Source organism: Sciurus vulgaris, assembly GCF_902686455.1.
Source record: "Sciurus vulgaris genome assembly, chromosome: 5".
Classification (NCBI taxonomy): Eukaryota; Metazoa; Chordata; class Mammalia; order Rodentia; family Sciuridae; genus Sciurus; species Sciurus vulgaris.
Window position 1 is genome coordinate 161,630,167 of NC_136465.1, and position 18,055 is coordinate 161,648,221.

The window sequence follows — 18,055 nt, forward strand, 5'->3', positions numbered from 1 at the left end:
TCCAGCGTGTGTGTGTGTGTGTGTGTGTATGTGTGTGTGTGTGTTGTATGGGTGATTGAACCCCAGGGCACTTAACAACTTACCTTTATCCCAGTCATTTTTTATTTTTTTATTTTGGGACAAGGTCTTGCTAAGTTGCCCAGTCTGGCCTTGAACATGCAATCCTCCTGTCTCAACTTCCTAAGTAGCTGGGATTACAGTTGTGGACCACTACACCTGGCTAACTGAGTGTATTTTAACAAAATGTGTGTTGCCTGTTTTAATGAATACTTTAAAAAATCACATTTATTAATTGTTTTTATTAAAGCTTAACGTGACTCTAAATCATAATTCCCAAATTAATAATTCATGTACAGCATAATGAGTATGTAGCACCATTAATATTGCCATTTATTTCTCCCTTCCAACTCCGCTCATCACACAATAAAATGCTTTAAGACACTTTAAAAAATGTGCTTGTACTTTCCATACAGAACCAAATAAAGAGAAGGAGGCAGGAACTGCACCAGCAAAAGGTGAGTTGGAGGGAGGGAAAGCGAGACTGAATTTAACAAAATTAGAAGCAGGTTGTGGTGGTAACCCATTGAATTTCTCTGCATTGTCTTTCATCAGCATGGTTTACAATTCTTTGGCATCTAAATCTGTAAGATCCAAGATAAATGGTGCTTTGCTACATTTCCATTACACAATTTCTCAAGGAAAACAACAACGATAAAAATATCACAAGCGCTTGTTGAAATGCCAGCAAATTAATTGGCAGCTTCTAAGTTCCAATGTGCATGCTAAGGAAAAGAGATGGTTGCTTTGGGGATTATAACAATTGGCAAAATTATTTGAAATGCTCAAATTTTAAAAAAACGGAATGTCTTCTTGTTATTATATGAACTATTCCAAGTTTCCCTATTAATTTTGAAGGTTAGTACCGCAGTTGGTAACTGAGTATATATTCATGTAGATTTATGTAATGACTTATAGAAATTGACAATACAACCTTGAGCAAACAGCATGTTGCTCCATGTTTCCTACTGAATGGAAAAATTCACTTATTCCTGTAATATTGTTCTATTTTTACATTTTAGGAATATAGTCTAGTTTTAGAAAACGAATATTCCTTGTATGTACTTCTATGACTCCAAGAAATACTAATTCCTTTGTCTCACCATGGGTGAAGTCATTGTCATTGCTGATCATCTGTCTTAAACTAAAGAGCATTAGTTTCCATAGAGGGATGTTTTCATGGAAGTAGATTTGACAAATTTGCTTCATATGTTTGCATCATTGTTTTTTTATGTCAAACCTTTGTTTGTGTAATGAATAATGTAGCTTAAATTTTGGAATAATTAATTATTTCCTGACGGCAATAAGAATAATCTCTTTTTCCTGGACACTGCTCAAAGACTTAAGTATCTCGTAGTTCTTAGTTTGTGGTATTTCATTACCTAATTCTTATGATATTGTTATCTTCTATATATTAGTAAAATATTTTGTTTTCTTTCTTTCAGTACACTGGATCACTTTTCAACTAACTTGAATTTCCACTTTCAAAAATGAAACATAATGTTAGTACTTTCACTTTGTCCTTGACCTTCAGTGGCTCCCATGGATAGTAACATGAATACTAATCCTGGCCACGTGGACCACAGTTTGAAGGTTATTTTCTTATGGAATGCAGACAGTGCAAACCCCTAGAAATCTTTCCATGAGATGGGTTCAAGGAGGTTTGGATATCCTGGCTGAAGTTACTGTAACATTATTCTCAACAAGGCCGATGGAATACACCTCTGCTTCCAAATTTGGAAAGGTGCTTGGGCCAGGCTAGAAGGCTCAACCAACAGAGCAGATGATGTAATCCCAGAGGGCAAGCCGTCAAGCTTTAAACAAAGCCCATGCCTTACCCTTCTTCTGAAAAAGTCACCATATTACATTTGTAGGCTTACATGAGCTTTCTATAAGCTACAAGCAACCAACCTAACAACAAGAGAAAGCTCTTTTCTTCATAGTGAATTCGCTTTGATGAAATGACAAGGGCATCCTGAAACTAGTAGCATTTTTCTTACATTTGCAGAAGAAAAGCAAAGCTGTGGCCACACGCAGTCACATGCACAAGTTTATAAATGGCCTTGTATAGAGAGTTGCCCTATCTACCTGGAAAGCAAATAAATTTAGGATAGAAAGTGACATCCCTAAACAAAAAAGGTAGGTAAACAGAGGGTTATTTTCCCCCTGAATATTAGTCCTCTTCAATTGCCACTCACTTTCATCAAGGATGGAAATTTCAAAGAAAATACTTAAGCAAAAAGCAGACACAATAATGGTTGCTCATATACATCCTCAGTTCAGAAGGAAGCCCCACATGGACTACATGGGATTGATGGGATACTGCTCCTCTTTTCTCCAGGATTAACGAGAATGTTCTCCCCTGCCCTTTCTCTCTCCTCCTACTCTTAGTTCATCTCCTTTTTAAAAATTAAACTATCCAGCTCAGGTCTCGCTCCTTTGTACAGCTTGCCTCTGACCATTCTGGCTCATTTTTGTCTTTCTTTCTTCCTTCTGATTTCTCTTGGACCTATTGCCTTTGTCATCCAATCTCTCTTTTCTCCACGAAGTTATGTATTAATGGCTGACTCCTTTCCCCAACAGGCTGTGTGCTTTTTGATGACCAGGCACTGTGTCTTAACCTCTTTGGTTCCCTCAACCCATTCCTTCTGGCATCTGGCACAGAACTGCAAATGACAAATGTCCACTACATATTGGTATAATGAATCAACAGTTGAATTTCCATGTTGGTTTACCTGATGAACAGATCAACAGTGGTAACCTGGATAGGTGTTTATTCAACGTGTTTGCTGGAAGGATAAACATTCTCTGAATATTCTTCATCCATGAACAGATGGATGACTTCTGTTGTAAGACCAACTTGCTTAAAGCCACTAAAAATGATCACACCTGGATATTAGTTGATTTTTAGCACATTATTCCTCTAATTGAAGCATATTCAAAGAATAGTTCCAAGGCTAGCACTATCAATAATATTTTGGATAGTAATGTAATATTAATATCTTTCCCAGATTGACTTAATTGTCTGGGACAGCTTGGAAATGTTTAAAAAATTTTTTTCTTTTTTTTGGAGCCATGGAGAGTTGTTTCATTCTGATATCTATCTTATAAGGAGTGTTTGTGGTTAGATTTGCCAACAACTTCAAACTTTCTGAGAGTCTCTATCTGAGAAACAGATGATTTGCTTATTTTCCTCTGGAGTCCTCATCCAGCTATCCTGTTCCCTTAGTACTGACCACTTCATCCACTCCCTGGCAAAGTCTCCTGTAATTGAAGAAATAGAGGTGGCAAAAAAGAAATGATTTTAATCAAACTGCAATATTAAAAATTAAGTGTGAAAATCACACCAAGAGTGCGGTCACACCAGGAGGCAGCGTCCTCAATTTTAAAATACTGTTATGGCTTAGAATTCTTCTAATTACAGATGGCAAATCAATGTGATGCTAAGTATGGATTATTTTCTGTATCTTCAGTGGGAACAAAGACCTGCCTTTTACTTTAGCATTCACTTATTCAGCAAGTACTTGCTGACCATCATCTGTGAGCCAGGGACACATGTGGGCACTAGCTCCTGCCCTCCTGGAATCAACTTGCTTTAAGAGGAAAAACAAGCATCAACAGAGGATGGTGGGTTGCAGTTTTAGAAGCAGACAAGAGACACAGAGAGCTTTGTGTAGAGAATGGTATGCATGATCCAGTGGGATCCTCCCTCCCTTCCTCCCTTTCTTCCTTCCTCCTTCCCTCTCTCCCTTCCTCCCTCCCTCCCTCCCTTCCTTCCTTTCTTCCTTCCTTCCATCCTCCTTCCCTCCCCCCCTCCCTCCTCCCCTCCTTCCTTCCCTCCTTTCTTCCTTTTTTCCTTCCCTCCTTCCTTCCTTCCTTCCTTCCTTCCTTCCTGTCTCTTTCTCTCTCTCTCTCTCTCCTCTCTCTCTCTTTCTTTCTTTTCTATTTTGTTCCCCAGCATTAACACCCTTTGTGTGAACACAGGGTAATGTGAGTGGATCTCTTCTGTGCCTTAACAGTGGATCTCATGGAAAGGTCACACTGGTTCTGTGCCTGGTCCCAAATGCAGCAAAAGCATTAGAATCGGAGATTACTTTGAAGATGGGGACACATTTCAATAACTAAGTTCTGATATTTTTTTAAAAATTTATCTTTATATCTTTTATTCTTGTACTTGAATTTTTAATAAATCTAAATCTGTTTTTTATTATCTAACTTCTAAGAATAGAATTACTGTTCTGAATTTTAGGTATACTAACAAAGGTATCTTTTATCAAGGGAAAACTGTAGTTTGCAAAATGACAAGCATAAGGAAGCTAATCATAGATTCTGTAGACAATATTGTAAGGAAGAACTAGTAAATCAAACCTTCTCTCCAAAGCTCATATTGTGGCATTGACAGCATATTCCATAAATGAAAGAATAATACAAAATATCTTTATATCTTATTGGCCGCAGTCTATATATTTTGGTAAACCCAGTTGGGACAATTACTACCTTTTTGTTTTGTTTTGTTTTCCTTCCAGAAAAATAAATCTTTTTGGTAATCACTGCAAAGGAAATAAAAATTATTTTCTTTTGTCAGGCATTAATGTTACCACTTAATCTATCATGAATAAACCCTATGCATATTAAATATCTCACATAAACTGAGATGAAGAGTCTTCCTTTTGGCTTGAAAGTGATTGGCAGATGACGAAGTGAATCAACGGAAATTTCAATGTATTTTCTCCTTTATTAGGCAATTTTTTAAATTAAAAGAATGATTAAGTTTTTTCTTCATTTAGGTCCTGTTACATTTGCAATAACATTATCCAGTTGCTTTTTACTAGCATATTAAAACATTTCTGTGCAATTTACCTTTAGGTGTCAAACAATCAACTACTAAAATGTCTCTGCAATTTCTATAGATTCTAACTTCATTACTTATTAGTAACAAACTTTGTAAAAATTAATATCACTGCACTTTTAAATTCTAAGACATAGCCATTGTAAGATGCAACATTGATTTAATAGATATGAGAAAGGAAAAAAACCATGAAATGTACATATTATTGTAAGATAAATCCTGATTTCATAAGCATCAAATGTGAAGGCATGTGCCTTCTCATTAAGAAACTGTAATAAAGTAATCAAATGCCTCAAAACATGGTAAATTAATTCTGGCCATGCTTTTATACTTTGTCGTTGTTATTTTGGTCTTCTACACCACCATTCACTACAACTAATTACCCTGCTTAAGACATTCATGAATTTGTCTAAATCCAGCAAGATACTGAATGAGCATCTAAATGATGTTTATGAGCCACATATATGTTAACTTTATATACTTTTACTCTATCATAAAATCTCAACAATTTTATCAAGTATATATTACTTAAAATTTTTAATTGAACCAGGCAATGAAAATCAACCATAGGTAGAAGTTATTTATGCCCAAAAGAATGAAAAGTTACAAGAATATGCACATTCTGTCCCCTCTGGAGCTCCTGTCACCCAGCTGCAAGACTCCCATCACAGAGAGTCTGGGATGTGAGGCTGTTTTCTTCTGTCCTCTCCAGGAGTTCTTCCCTGAAAACTTCAGTTGTTTAACAAATCCTCTCCATGGTTTTTCAGATGTCATTTTCCCATGATCTAAATATGAGTAAAGATCTGCTTTGGTGAATTGCTCTTCTATGTAGCTAGAGGAAATAGCAGGCTGCTTCCTCAGACTATGGTCTTCATATCATATTCCAGCAAGTCAAAAATAAATGTCTATATCTGTTATCATTGTAGTCACTTTTAAAGAGAGAAAAAGAAATATGACTTACATATTTTATTTTTGTTTTGTCTTGTTTATTTCTTTGTGTCATGCTGTATCTTTCATATTCTATGTTGTTGAATTCCACTTAACCTGAAAGATTTGGATATTCTCTTTCCCTCCCAGAGATAGAAACTTGCTTCTCTCACCCAATTCAGCCAAATTTCCACAGGGAAATTTTCAAGAATCTAAGATCAGAATCCCAGCATCCTAACTACTTTTCCCAGCTGAAAAGTATTTCAGGACCAAAGATGTGTTTCACTTATGTATATTTGGAAATCTATGTATGATAAATTAAATATTGCCAACCAAGAAGCCACTGCTATGTGGAGGGTGTGTTGTGTCGTCAAAGAATATTCATAACCCACTGAAGCACTGCTTTTAGTACGTGTTCCTTAATGATCTAAAATAATTAAAATAATTGTGCATGTCCCCCAAATAGTTTCTCTTTTTTTTTTTTTTTTTTTTTTTTGGTGCTGGGGATTGAACCCAGGGCCTTGTGCATGAGAAGCAAGCACTCTACCAACTGAGTTATATCCCCAGCCCCTAAATTGTCTTAATACTTAGTGAACATTGACAATATCACCCGTGAAACTGGGTTAAAAAAAAAACAGGTTGTCTTCCTTCATTTTATTTATTTATTTTTTGCTATTTATTTATTTATCTTCCTTCATTTTAGTTTTATGGAAACGTGTGAAAACTCTTCTCAGTCATTTTGCATCTGAACAATTAACTCAAGTTTTCATCATGCATGGTGCAGAAACAAAACAACCAACCACGAAACCTGTATAGTGTTCACTGGACTCAAAGTGGTTCTAGTTCTTAGTCTGCATACAATAAAGGAAGCTCCTTTCTAGAATTTGGTTGAATTCTACATTTTATTTAGCTTAGAGTCTCTTTGGGGTATGTGTGTGTTTTCTGATAAGCCGGACTGGAACAGTTACAGCCTCTTTAGATTTTCCTTCCAGAAAAATAACCATTTTTGATAACCAACATAAGAAAAATAAAAACTTTATAGCAAGTGCTCTCCCATTGGGTCATATCCCCAGCCCTGGACTTGGTTGAATGCTAAACTTCATGTTCATTAATTTTTATAGGACTTCAAATCAAGATTCTTTAATATTTCAGTAAATAAATGGCTTTGATAGGTGACAAGAAGAGTGTTTTAAATACTCTATTAAATCTATAGTAAGCAATACTAAAATAATGCAAGGTATTTTATTTTTACAGAATATTTTAATTATCTAACAGTCTTTCTGAAATACAGCTGCCTCAGGAATACCTATCCTTCCATAAATATACAATTTTATGGAATGTGAATGGACATTCCAGGAGAAAAGAAATAGAATGTAAACTGAGTTTGGAAATACTAATTAATGTATAATTTCTTGTCTCCAGGTCCATTCCTGGTGTTCATTAGCACACTGGGGGCTATAAGATGGTCTTCAATAAACATGCACACTCCACAAACACACAAACCTTTAATATTAGCTTAGAATTTTCCAAGTTCTTTGACAACTAAAAGCTTTGGCTGAAGAATCTCAAATCCTGTGAGCTGCCAGTGAATTCTCTTGGGTTCTGAGGCAATATCTTTAGGTGGTCTTTATATACTGTATTAAATTATTTTTGTTAAAAAGTAATAAGAGAAGTCTGGCACAGCAGAGCACACCTGTAATCCCAATAACTCGGGAGACTGAGGTAGGAGAATCGTGAGTTCAAAGTCAGCCTCAGCAATTTACCTAGAACCTAAGCAACTCAGTGAGACCCTGACTCTAAATAAAATATTTAAAAATGCCTGGGGATGTGGCTCAGTGGTTAAACACCTGGGTTCCATCCCTAGTAACAAAATAAATAAATAAATAAGTAAAAGCAATAAGAGATATTCCTGGCTGAAAGTTTTGAGTAAGACTTTTCAGGCCACTAAATAAAACTTGTAGTAAATATTCTAATAGATTATGCAAAAGATATGCTGTTTTTCTTCTTAGCCCCAGGAATTTTTACAAGCACTTTTTAGTGAACTGTCATATGCATGTATTTTCTGTATCCTGCTTTATACAATTTTGAAATTCAAAATTATTCTAGTATTTTTAGTGTGAAATGATTATTATTTATACAAACACTAGTCTTTGTGCTTTGGGAAGGAAGGGACAGAGGTTCCAATAATACCTAATGCCTCTTCACACATCTAAAATGTGAATTTTGTTGCTCAGATATTCTAGAAAAGGAGACCATTCAGTGCCTCTACACATAAATACTGCAATGCATATTTAGAACTTTTATAAATGTGCATGGGTAAATATTAAGACATAATACCAATTGGCCAGTACCAATATAATTTGGGGGGAAATGCTTATAAAGTTCCTAAAATAATTAGTAGTAAATTTAATAAGAAAAACAAATTTACATTAATTAATTATGACTTTTGTTCCTTAAATACAGAAGGGGAATTATGGGGTTTTCTGCCTAGAAATGAGTTCTCAAAATAGTACCTATAGGCTTTTATGTTGGTGTCCAAATGCATGTGATATGTCAATAATGTCTGCTATAGACTTTAGTTATAAAATAAGAACTCAAAAACCACCTTCAACGTTGATTTCACCAAGGTTTGATTTTTAGCATCTATTTTTTTCCCCTAAACAGTCACTTAAAGCTATTGCATGAAGTTCCATTTTTTAATCTGTGTTTTCATTTGTGCTACCTTACTCTCTCACCCTTTATTTCCTCTTCTTTTCTTTTTGCCTCAAATACTCAAGTTTAACCTTTCAGGTACCTAGTTGTCTAGGGCTTTCTCCACGGTTGAAAAAGTTTTGTGTAGTTTCTCCTCTTCTTTTTCAGATTTCTCTTTTCTCAGGTGACTTGGAATGAAGTCCTTTTCTCCTTGACTTTTTACTCCTGTTTCTTGTTTCAGAGGAAGAGGAAGTCTCCCCGCCTAGTGCCTTGCCTCCAGGTTAGGACCATTCCTGCCCCCTCCCCGCTTCCTATCTTACTAATTGACAGTGAAGGAAAAGCCAAGGTAGGGCGCCTTGCTGAGTTAGTGCACCAAGAGGGGAAACCTGGCTTTCCAGGCAGATCTGTGTCTGTTTTAGGGGAGAAATTTTAACGGGAGGTTTTCTTGGTAAAATAAAGATGATTAAGATTAGTAGATTTTGAATATAAATTTCAGGGGCAAAAATCTTTGTCTTCCTTTTACATTGATAGATCCTTTACTATGCTCTTTAAGTTGGGAGGTTTGGGATTTTTAAATTTTATTATCGTTTTTAAGAAGACATCTGTGTTTATAGATGCTCTTATGGTGAGAGCTCTACCGATGTTCCATCCAAGCCAAATTCCAGTTTTTTCTTTCCCTGTCACCGGAAGAGACAGGGTGTCAGGGAGTCCCAGAAGGTTGAAGCCAGCCCTTCATGTCCATCCTCCCCTTGACCCCGTTGCATCCTCCAAATCACACTTTCCTTTCAGGTTTGGGTAGTCGGGCCCTGGAGAGAAAAGATTCAGGTGAGCACCCGCCCAGACAAAGCTTCCTGACCCCATCCTAATACACCCACTAATGACCTTGTTTCTTGATGCTGTCTTGATTCTAATCCTTGTTTTATTCAGTTGGTAGCCTTAATAGCAAATTTCACTATGTTTCCTCTTACAAGAAAACTAATGCATCAAGAAACAGTTTTTCATGAAATATACGCAGACACACATTCGAGAATCTAGCCAGCCACATATACCACCAGTTCATTTGTTTTATCATTTTAAACATTTCATAAATGAATGGAGAGTTTAATCTCCATTCCTGGGATTTTTTTTTTTTTTTTGGTACCAGGGATTGAACCCATAGTTGCTTAACCACTGAGCCACATCCCAGTCCTTTTTTATATTTTATTTAGAGACAAGGTCTCGCTGAGTTGCTAAGTGCCTCACTAATCTACTGAGGATGGCTTTGAACTCTTGATCCTCCTGCCTCAGCCTCCTGCCTGGCGCCATTCCTGGAATTGACTGCAGTTATAAAATTCACATTTGTCTAGAACTTTAAATACAATTGATAGAAACACTTTCAAATGCATCCTGCTGGCTATCATTACAATTTTCAGCAGTTATTTTGTCATTCATTTATTTGATAAATTTGTGATGTGGGCTTAAATATGATCCTGGGCATGGGCCCCTTATGAGTCAGCCGATCTTCAGGCACCTCACACACAGAAGTGAACGAAACAACAAAAGTATTTGTTCTCGTGTTGCAAGCATGAATGGTCCCTATTCGCTGTCACTATTAACATCATAGACACACAAAACAGAAAATTTTTACATTAACTTGGGTTTTCAAAGATGTTTAATCACGTGACTACTTTGTTTAACTTCACTGTGAAAATGATGGAAGTCCTGAAATACCTAGCACTGGGCATGACTACGTGAAAACTGAACTAATTAAATGCACTTTCTTTTCAAGAAGCATTAACAAGTAGAGTTGGTGACCCATGCATTTTTTTCCAGTTATTAAAAGACTGAAACTGAACTTCTGTGCTTTCAGCTCAGAGACAGAGGAAGTGTCTACAGTCCTGTCTTCTATCCTCCTTATTGAAATTGACTGCAGATTAATACCAACCAAGCACCCGAGTGCAAACTGGAAAATGGAAAATAAACTTCATTTCCAGCCTGTCTCTCTTCATGGGAAAACCTCAGTTTGTTTTTTTTTTTTTTTCTTTCCCTTTCTCTTTCTTTTTTCTCCTCCTTGCAGGACAATTCTACATTCTTTCGATTTGTACCTGCAGGTCATGATCCTGTTATTTACTTGTCAAACTATTGCCACATCTATACAACCCTAATAGAACTGTCTGATGATAAAATCTAGAAGTACCAGGGGGGGCTTGACTATCTCAGCTTTGTCAGCCAGTTTACTCTCAAACTGAACCATCTCTAATCTTTTCCAGTTCTGTTGCACAGATGTGGCCTACTAGTCAGTCACCTGGAAAAACACTGAGCCTGCTGTTTGAACAGTTCCCTACCATTGTGTATTTGTTAGGGGACAGGCAGAATGGGGAAGCAAAGACAGAGTCAACAATTTATTGGAAAAGTTCCACTATCTCCAGGAATTAGAAAATGTTCCTTTGTCTCTGCCATGGAAGGCACATCTACTTAAGAATAGTAATCTGTCCCTCTCTAGGGATGACTGCTGGGAGCACCAAGAAAGATACTATATTTATCTAGGTTTATTAGACAAAGAAAAGAATCAATATTGAGAGAACGGCAAACCCAGGTAAGTCTGCCTAACAAGAACCTGGCCTTGAAATGATCCTTTTTCTCCTTTCCGCCCTCTAGAATGGTCTCTTGGTGAACCACCTGCTGGTGGAGAGGAACAAGACAAGCAGAATGCCAATTCTCAAATGTCCACCCTGTTTGTTGAAAAACCTCAAACGGGAACAGTGAAAGTGGGTGAGTGTCTAGCATTTAATCCCCCTGCTCCCTTTTTACTGAGGCGCAATTCACCATTTTAAAGTGAAAATTTCAGTAAATGTTAAGACATTCACAGTGTTGTACGATCACTCCTTCTATCCAGACCCAAAACATTTCACCACCCCCAGATCCTGTACCTCATTAAGCATTTACTCCCATTGACCCTCCCCGCAGGCCTTGGCACTAATCTTCTCCCTCTGGATGGGTTTATCTACTCTGAGTATTTCATACATATGGATTCATACAACAGTACATATGCTAAATCATAATGCATAATATACCTTAGGGGTGGTTAGTCAAACAGATGGTTCAGCTTTGTAAATATTCATTCACAAATACTAATTACACTTCCTGTTTCAGGCACTGTGATGAATACTTTGTGACCTGAGTACTGAGAACTTAGAGTCTAAAGAGAGGAACAGACAAGAATATATGACAGGGTCATCACAAAGACCATGTGCCATGAAAGAAATCAACAGGGTGGTTCTTCTAGAGAAGAACTTAGAGGTTTAAGAATTTTAACTAAACAGTTTTTATAAGGAATACATTATGATCAGAACCCAACTTTGATGATTATCAAAAATTCTGCAAATGAGCACATAGTTCACTATATTTTCAGAATTCCATCATTCAGGTCTAGCAGGACACTGAATGTGAATGAAAATGTTGGCTCCCTTGTGTAAGATACTGAAATGGCAGACTGGTGGCAGGGCTAAAGTTTTGATGTCCTTAGGCTCCAATTAGTCAACACACACAGATAGCTGATTCAAACAGATGACCTTAATTTAGTCGTATTCCTATAATTCCAGGCTTCTCACCTTGCATAATAAAAAGAGCTTAAAAATTCCACATATGTCTTTTTAAATTTTTATTCCATACATAGGTAGATTCATATATAAAAGTTCTTTCTACCAATTTCCCCATTGCTCTTTTTCTTCTCCATGAAACTTAAAGGCAAAACAAGTTGAACTACCCTAAGAACCTTGAGGGTATTCATCAAAACCCAGGGCCAATTCATCACAGTATTCTGGAGAAGCAAGTCACATCTCAGTCTATGCACTGTGGTCCTGTGTCAACTCCTTCTGGATGAAAGTAAATCACAGACTGAATCCCTTGTGCCTTTTCTAGGTGAAAACATCACTTTCATAGCCAAAGTCAAGGCTGAAGATCTTCTTAGAAAACCCACTATCAAATGGTTCAAAGGCAAATGGATGGACTTGGCCAGCAAAGCTGGGAAGCATCTCCAGCTGAAGGAGACCTTTGAGAGGCAAACTCGGGTATGGCCTTAAATTCCTTCCTGGCTCAGAGGTGTGACTAGCTCATTCCTTCTGTGTGGGTAAGAAGTCACTTCAGATTTAGCTTTGCGAGATCTCAGTCCCAGAAAACACTCTGAACCCCAGTGTCTACATTATTTTGATTATCTTGCTTTGCTCAGGGACTGTGAGACATATGTACCCTCCTATATTGAGATTGTTGTTCTGGACTCCCCAAATACAGTCACATCTTCAAACCAATGCTGAGGACTTTGGAAAATAACTGAAAGGTGATGGTCCCTTGTTGGCAAGATAGGACTACAGCATGTCTGGGTATATTTCATTACAGATATACACATTTGAGATGCAGATTATCAAGGCCAAAGAGAACTATGCAGGAAACTACAGATGTGAGGTCACCTACAAGGATAAGTTTGACAGCTGTTCATTTGATCTTGAAGTGCACGGTGAGCCTTCTTATCTGGATAAATGTGAATTTGTTTTAATGTGGTGGGAAATGATGGAGAAGATTGCTAAGTATCTCTGGTCTATGATATCTGTCTTCCTTCAAGCTCCCAGATAAGAGGAGATGACATTTTAGTTGCTGCTGAATGGATGTTTCAATGGCTGTCCCTATCAGGTTTGGAGATATGGTCATATGATTGTGAGGACACAGGATGTCCAGGGGGAAGGGAGAATTTCTTTTATAGGTACTAATGCCAGATGTGGAAGTTCTCCAGTTATACATTCTGCGTACAGCCCAGAGTAAACAAAACCGAGATAAATGTAAAGGCATACATAGAGGTTGGGGGAAACGTCCACTTTTATATGTACACAAAGGGAAAATCCATCTGACAGCAAAGATAATAAAATTAAGATGAATCCAAAAGGGGATGTAGCTGCAAAAGACAAGTAGAGTGATTTTAACCTGGGCTTTCTAAGTGGTGTAGAACTGAAGCTTAGGAAACGATAATTTTCCCTACAACCTGCTACCTGTTCCACATTTGGAGTGATGCTGTTGGTCATGGGGTACCATAGCTCAACCTGGATCCCTTCTGGAGGAGAGTAACCAGGAGGACGAAGAACCAGAAACCACACTTTATCCAGCCTGAGTGGGTGAAAGATGACAGGCAGAGTTGACTTCTTGCAGGAAGAGGGGGGCTCACACAAAAGAAGATAAAGGTCCTTTCTATGTACTCAGGAAGGATTTAGGCAGATTAGAATCAAAAGCTAGAAATTACAAAGTGGTGAATTTTGTCTTCACATTAGGATGAAATGTTTCATGAAAGGTATACAGACAGCCTGGGAAGGTTGCGAGATCCCCATTTGGAGAGATGTCAAGCAAAGGCTGAACGACTGTAGGTTGGGGAAATAGGGCGACTTCGCTATCAAGTGGGAATCTGGTTCCAGGCAGCACTACTTCACCTGGGCCGGATATCTCTGAAAGCCTCCTGGAGGCCTTTTTAAGAATATTAATTTATGGTTATCCCTTCCTGATTTGGTGAATCAAAATCTCCAGGAGGCAGGATCATGAAGCTGATATGTTTCTTAAGTTCCTTGTGACTCTAACAGGTAGGTAGGTCAAAGTAACTGCTAAAGTCCCTCCATAGGTTCTTCATGCGGGAGGACGGTGCCTTGGCAGCTCAGCCATTCAGGAAGACACTGCTCCCTTCACCTGACTCTCTTCCATCTGATCAGTTCCCATGCTCATATAGGATGTAAACACAAATTTTCCTTCTTAATGGATATTTATTATATTGTTTTCTTTCCTTTCAAAGAATCTACCGGGACTACTCCAAACATTGACATCAGATCTGCCTTCAAGAGAAGGTAACTTCAAAAGGGGAATGTAGACAGCTTTTGTATAACATGAAGTGGAGGATTTTTCAAAGCACACCTCCCTTCTTCTACACCCCACGTGGGAACAACACTTTTAATGCAAACACACCACCTACTTAAAAGTTGGTATTCTAGGAAAGTCATGTGTTTAATGCCCAATCAAGCATACACTGATGATTTTTTAGAATAGTCTTTTAATGAAGCTTCCATTTTTGGAGTTTTCACAGTTGCCTTAGAAAGATACACTTTCAACCTATTCATATGTGACTTCTTCCTTAATTTCATTTGTTTCCACAAAATGGTTCAAAGACATAGTCAAAGAGACATGTTTCCTAGAACATCAGTTAAGTAACATGAGAAAACTTTTATTTTCATTGCTTTTCATCTAGAAATCACTTATGGCCCTACTAAACCAGGTGCCCAGAAAACAACAATTAAGTAGCTACTTACTGAAATTGGCACCATAATAATATTAGTTGACACTATATGGAATACACTGAGACAAGGGGCATTTAGAATCCTGCAGTAGGACTGGGGATGTGGCTCAGTGACAGAGTGCTTACCTAGCATGTGTGAGGCCCTGGGTTCAATGCCCTGCATCTCTCTCTCTCTCTCCCTATCTAAACAGCAAACTTTAGATACCTATTTAATTTAATTTTGCAATTACCAAGCCTGAAAAATCAGGGAGCCAAGGAAGAAAAATGAAAAATCGTCTAGTCCTTGAGAAATGTAACTAGCACCTTGATACTATGTTACCCTTTATTTTTAATGATAGGATGATTATAAATTCTTTAATGAGAGCACGTTTTGTTCTTCCTAAAACCGAATACATGTACAATTTTGTTGAATAAGGAAAGTCATCCTAAATTATAAACACCTTGTTGTTATGAAATGATTTATTTATTAATAGAAGGCATATTTTTCCCTCTTAACTTATGAAAAAAGTCAAAATTATGACTACCTTTAAAGGGTATTGAATATCACCTGATCAGTTAATGATTTTTTTATCTGAAAAAAAAAAAAAAGTCAAACTCCCAAATTCCATTACTTTCTTTTCTGTCTTCCTCTTTCACCCCATATTTTGCAAATGTGTATGTCTAAAACTATGCTCGTGGCACATATGAGGATATTTCAGGAGAGAAAAACATAATCTACTGTTTTGTGCTTTCAAAGACTAGAAATGGTTTTACTTAAAGGCCCCTAAACATCTGCAATTTTGAAAACACCTTGCTTGAGTTTAATTCTTATGACTTACATATTATACACACTGTTTTTAAACCCGCAGACTCTTTTCTTAGAAACCATAACTAACATTTGTAAAGAGCAGGAAACAAAATCTTCATTAAAAAGTTAAAAATGTAAGTAAGTATGTGCCATTTAAATGTCAACTCCATAGCTTCTATATAGAGTTCATACGAAATCACAATGGTGGCTGCATGCCTAATTTAAGATGCATTTCTTTAGAGGAAAGTACTTTTAAAAACTACCAGCAAAGAGTTAATTAACAAAGATAAATTTTTTTCAAAAACGCATATTGACAACGAAATTTAAAGATTGTAATTTAAAGAGCAATCCCTTTAAAACAGAAAGGAATGCATCTTTTCAAAAGCTCCATGCTAGTTTCATCTTTATGCTATGTTGGTATCACATTATCTGATTCATCTATTCATGGACACAAAGAGGTTACCTTTGAATATAAGGCTTTGTACTTATATATCTGACATGGGTACACTTCATCCTCCAAGCCAATCTCTGTCCTATGTGAATAACAGAGATCAGCAAAAGTCCTTTGCTTTTACACAGGTTTGTTTCTATGGCCCCCGACTTGCAAAAACAAAGAACTTTGTGTTGCTCGGCTTACGTGCATTTGTGTTACTTGGTTTTAACACAAATCCAAGCAGTTTTATATATGCAATCTACAAAATTGTGTCCTTTGAAATCGTAGAATAACACAAGCTCCTCATGTTTACTTTTCCACAAGTACATCCTCTGAAGACTTACAATGTCACTTGTGTGAAAAGAAATAGTAGTTTGTGTTGATTTAGTCCTCGTGTGCCAGCACAAAATTGCATATACGTTATATGTAGAGTGTTTGGGGAAAACTGTCATGTATGTGTTAGCATTAAACCCAGTTCTGCTTTTCTTTTGTTAATGACAGTGGAGAAGGTCAAGAGGATGCAGGGGAACTTGACTTTAGTGGTCTCCTGAAACGTAGGTGAGAACCAAGTGATGGAGTGAGGCACTGTGGCCTGGAAATCTTTTAGACAGAGAAGTCAAGTTTAAAGTGAATGTTTTCCAAGGCATTTTTAATTCTTATAATGTGTTTGGCTTATAAAATATAACAGAGTCTACTAAGAAAGACAGAGAAACAGCCATATACTAACCTGTTCAAGACTTCAGTTGATGCTTTTGAACTTTCTTTTGAGAAGTTCCTGAATTTTCATATGTTCTTATTTGGGGATGGGGAAATTTGAAAACTGAGACATAAGACTTCAATACCTAGAAGCCCCTAAGACCATACACATGATTCTTTCTCATGACTGAATAAAGAAAACCTCTATTCTCCGGGCTTCAGTGTTTGATAACTGACTGAAAAATTCATTTTACAATTTTGGTAGACATCTCTGCAGGTGATACACACACACACATACGTAGATCTATATTAAAATATTATTTATGATTTGCAATATTTCTTCAAATTTAAAACATTACTGATTTAAAGGTATACCAGTATTTTATAAATCAGCAAGCAATGAAAAAGTTGTTCCAAATACTATCATGACACTCTCAATTATAAGACACTTCCTCATTCCAGAGATGTTTAGAATGCCCCTCAAATGCACATTTAGAAACAATAAAACATGGTAGTAAGATGGAAATAAATGTTTAGTATTATCATTCAGACTCCCTTGACATTTTTCTCTTGCAATAAAATGTACAGAATTTTAGAATGGATCTTTAGCACATAACCATTTATAGGACTTTTGTCCATATATAAGCATATTACAGAATATACTATACTATACATGTATACATACATTTTTACCAGATATTTACAACAGTGAAGAAGCAACAAAGGGACATTAGTTTTGTTAGAGTGAACTTTATCTAACAAACGTGAATAATTCTAGATTAATATTTTAAAATAATGACACCAGTTTTCATTGAGCTTTTCAGGTTTACTTTGAAATAAATGTTAGTGTTTATTTTTATTTCTAGTGCTTTCTATGGTTATTAAAGGACCGGAAGCACAAATACTTATAATAAACTGGGCTTGTGTTTATTCTCAGTTTAGCTGGATGGTTTTATTCAAGTGAATGAAAAACTCATCCCTACTCTTCAACATTTAGGTTCAGAACAGGAATATTAACAAGTATGATTTATTAAATTACTGATGGAAATTAGTCAATCAATAGACATGACAATATCAATACATCTTTCTCCTTTGAATGTTTCAAATAATCATTACTTTCAATAATATTTATTAATTTCCCATGTGTATTTTTAAAGCAATAGTATATGAATAAATGAATCTCACTCTCTCTTATTCTACAGATGTGAAACCAAGGTCCAGAGACATGGAGTGACTTACCCCAAGTCACGCAGAAATTAAAGGCAGGGCAGGGACCCAAATCCATGTTTCCCTTTTCTAAGTTAACTCATTTCC

At 36.7% G+C, this 18,055-nt stretch overlaps 1 protein-coding gene across 5 annotated transcripts in view; it reads left to right on the top strand.

The window, feature by feature from the left end:
• The window catches only part of MYBPC1 (myosin binding protein C1), an 83,103-nt gene that overhangs the window by 17,867 nt on the left and 47,181 nt on the right, over positions 1–18,055 (top strand). For 4 of the 5 annotated variants that reach the window (XM_079141364.1, XM_079141361.1, XM_079141363.1 and 1 more), the window contains exons 3-10: positions 474–515; positions 8,766–8,804; positions 9,314–9,349; positions 11,162–11,275; positions 12,425–12,573; positions 12,899–13,016; positions 14,328–14,379; positions 16,547–16,603. In XM_079141364.1, coding sequence (XP_078997490.1) covers positions 474–515; positions 8,766–8,804; positions 9,314–9,349; positions 11,162–11,275; positions 12,425–12,573; positions 12,899–13,016; positions 14,328–14,379; positions 16,547–16,603 — 607 coding nt within the window. The remainder of the gene's footprint in view (positions 1–473; positions 516–8,765; positions 8,805–9,313; positions 9,350–11,161; positions 11,276–12,424; positions 12,574–12,898; positions 13,017–14,327; positions 14,380–16,546; positions 16,604–18,055) is intronic. The other variant, XM_079141365.1, reaches the window with a different exon arrangement.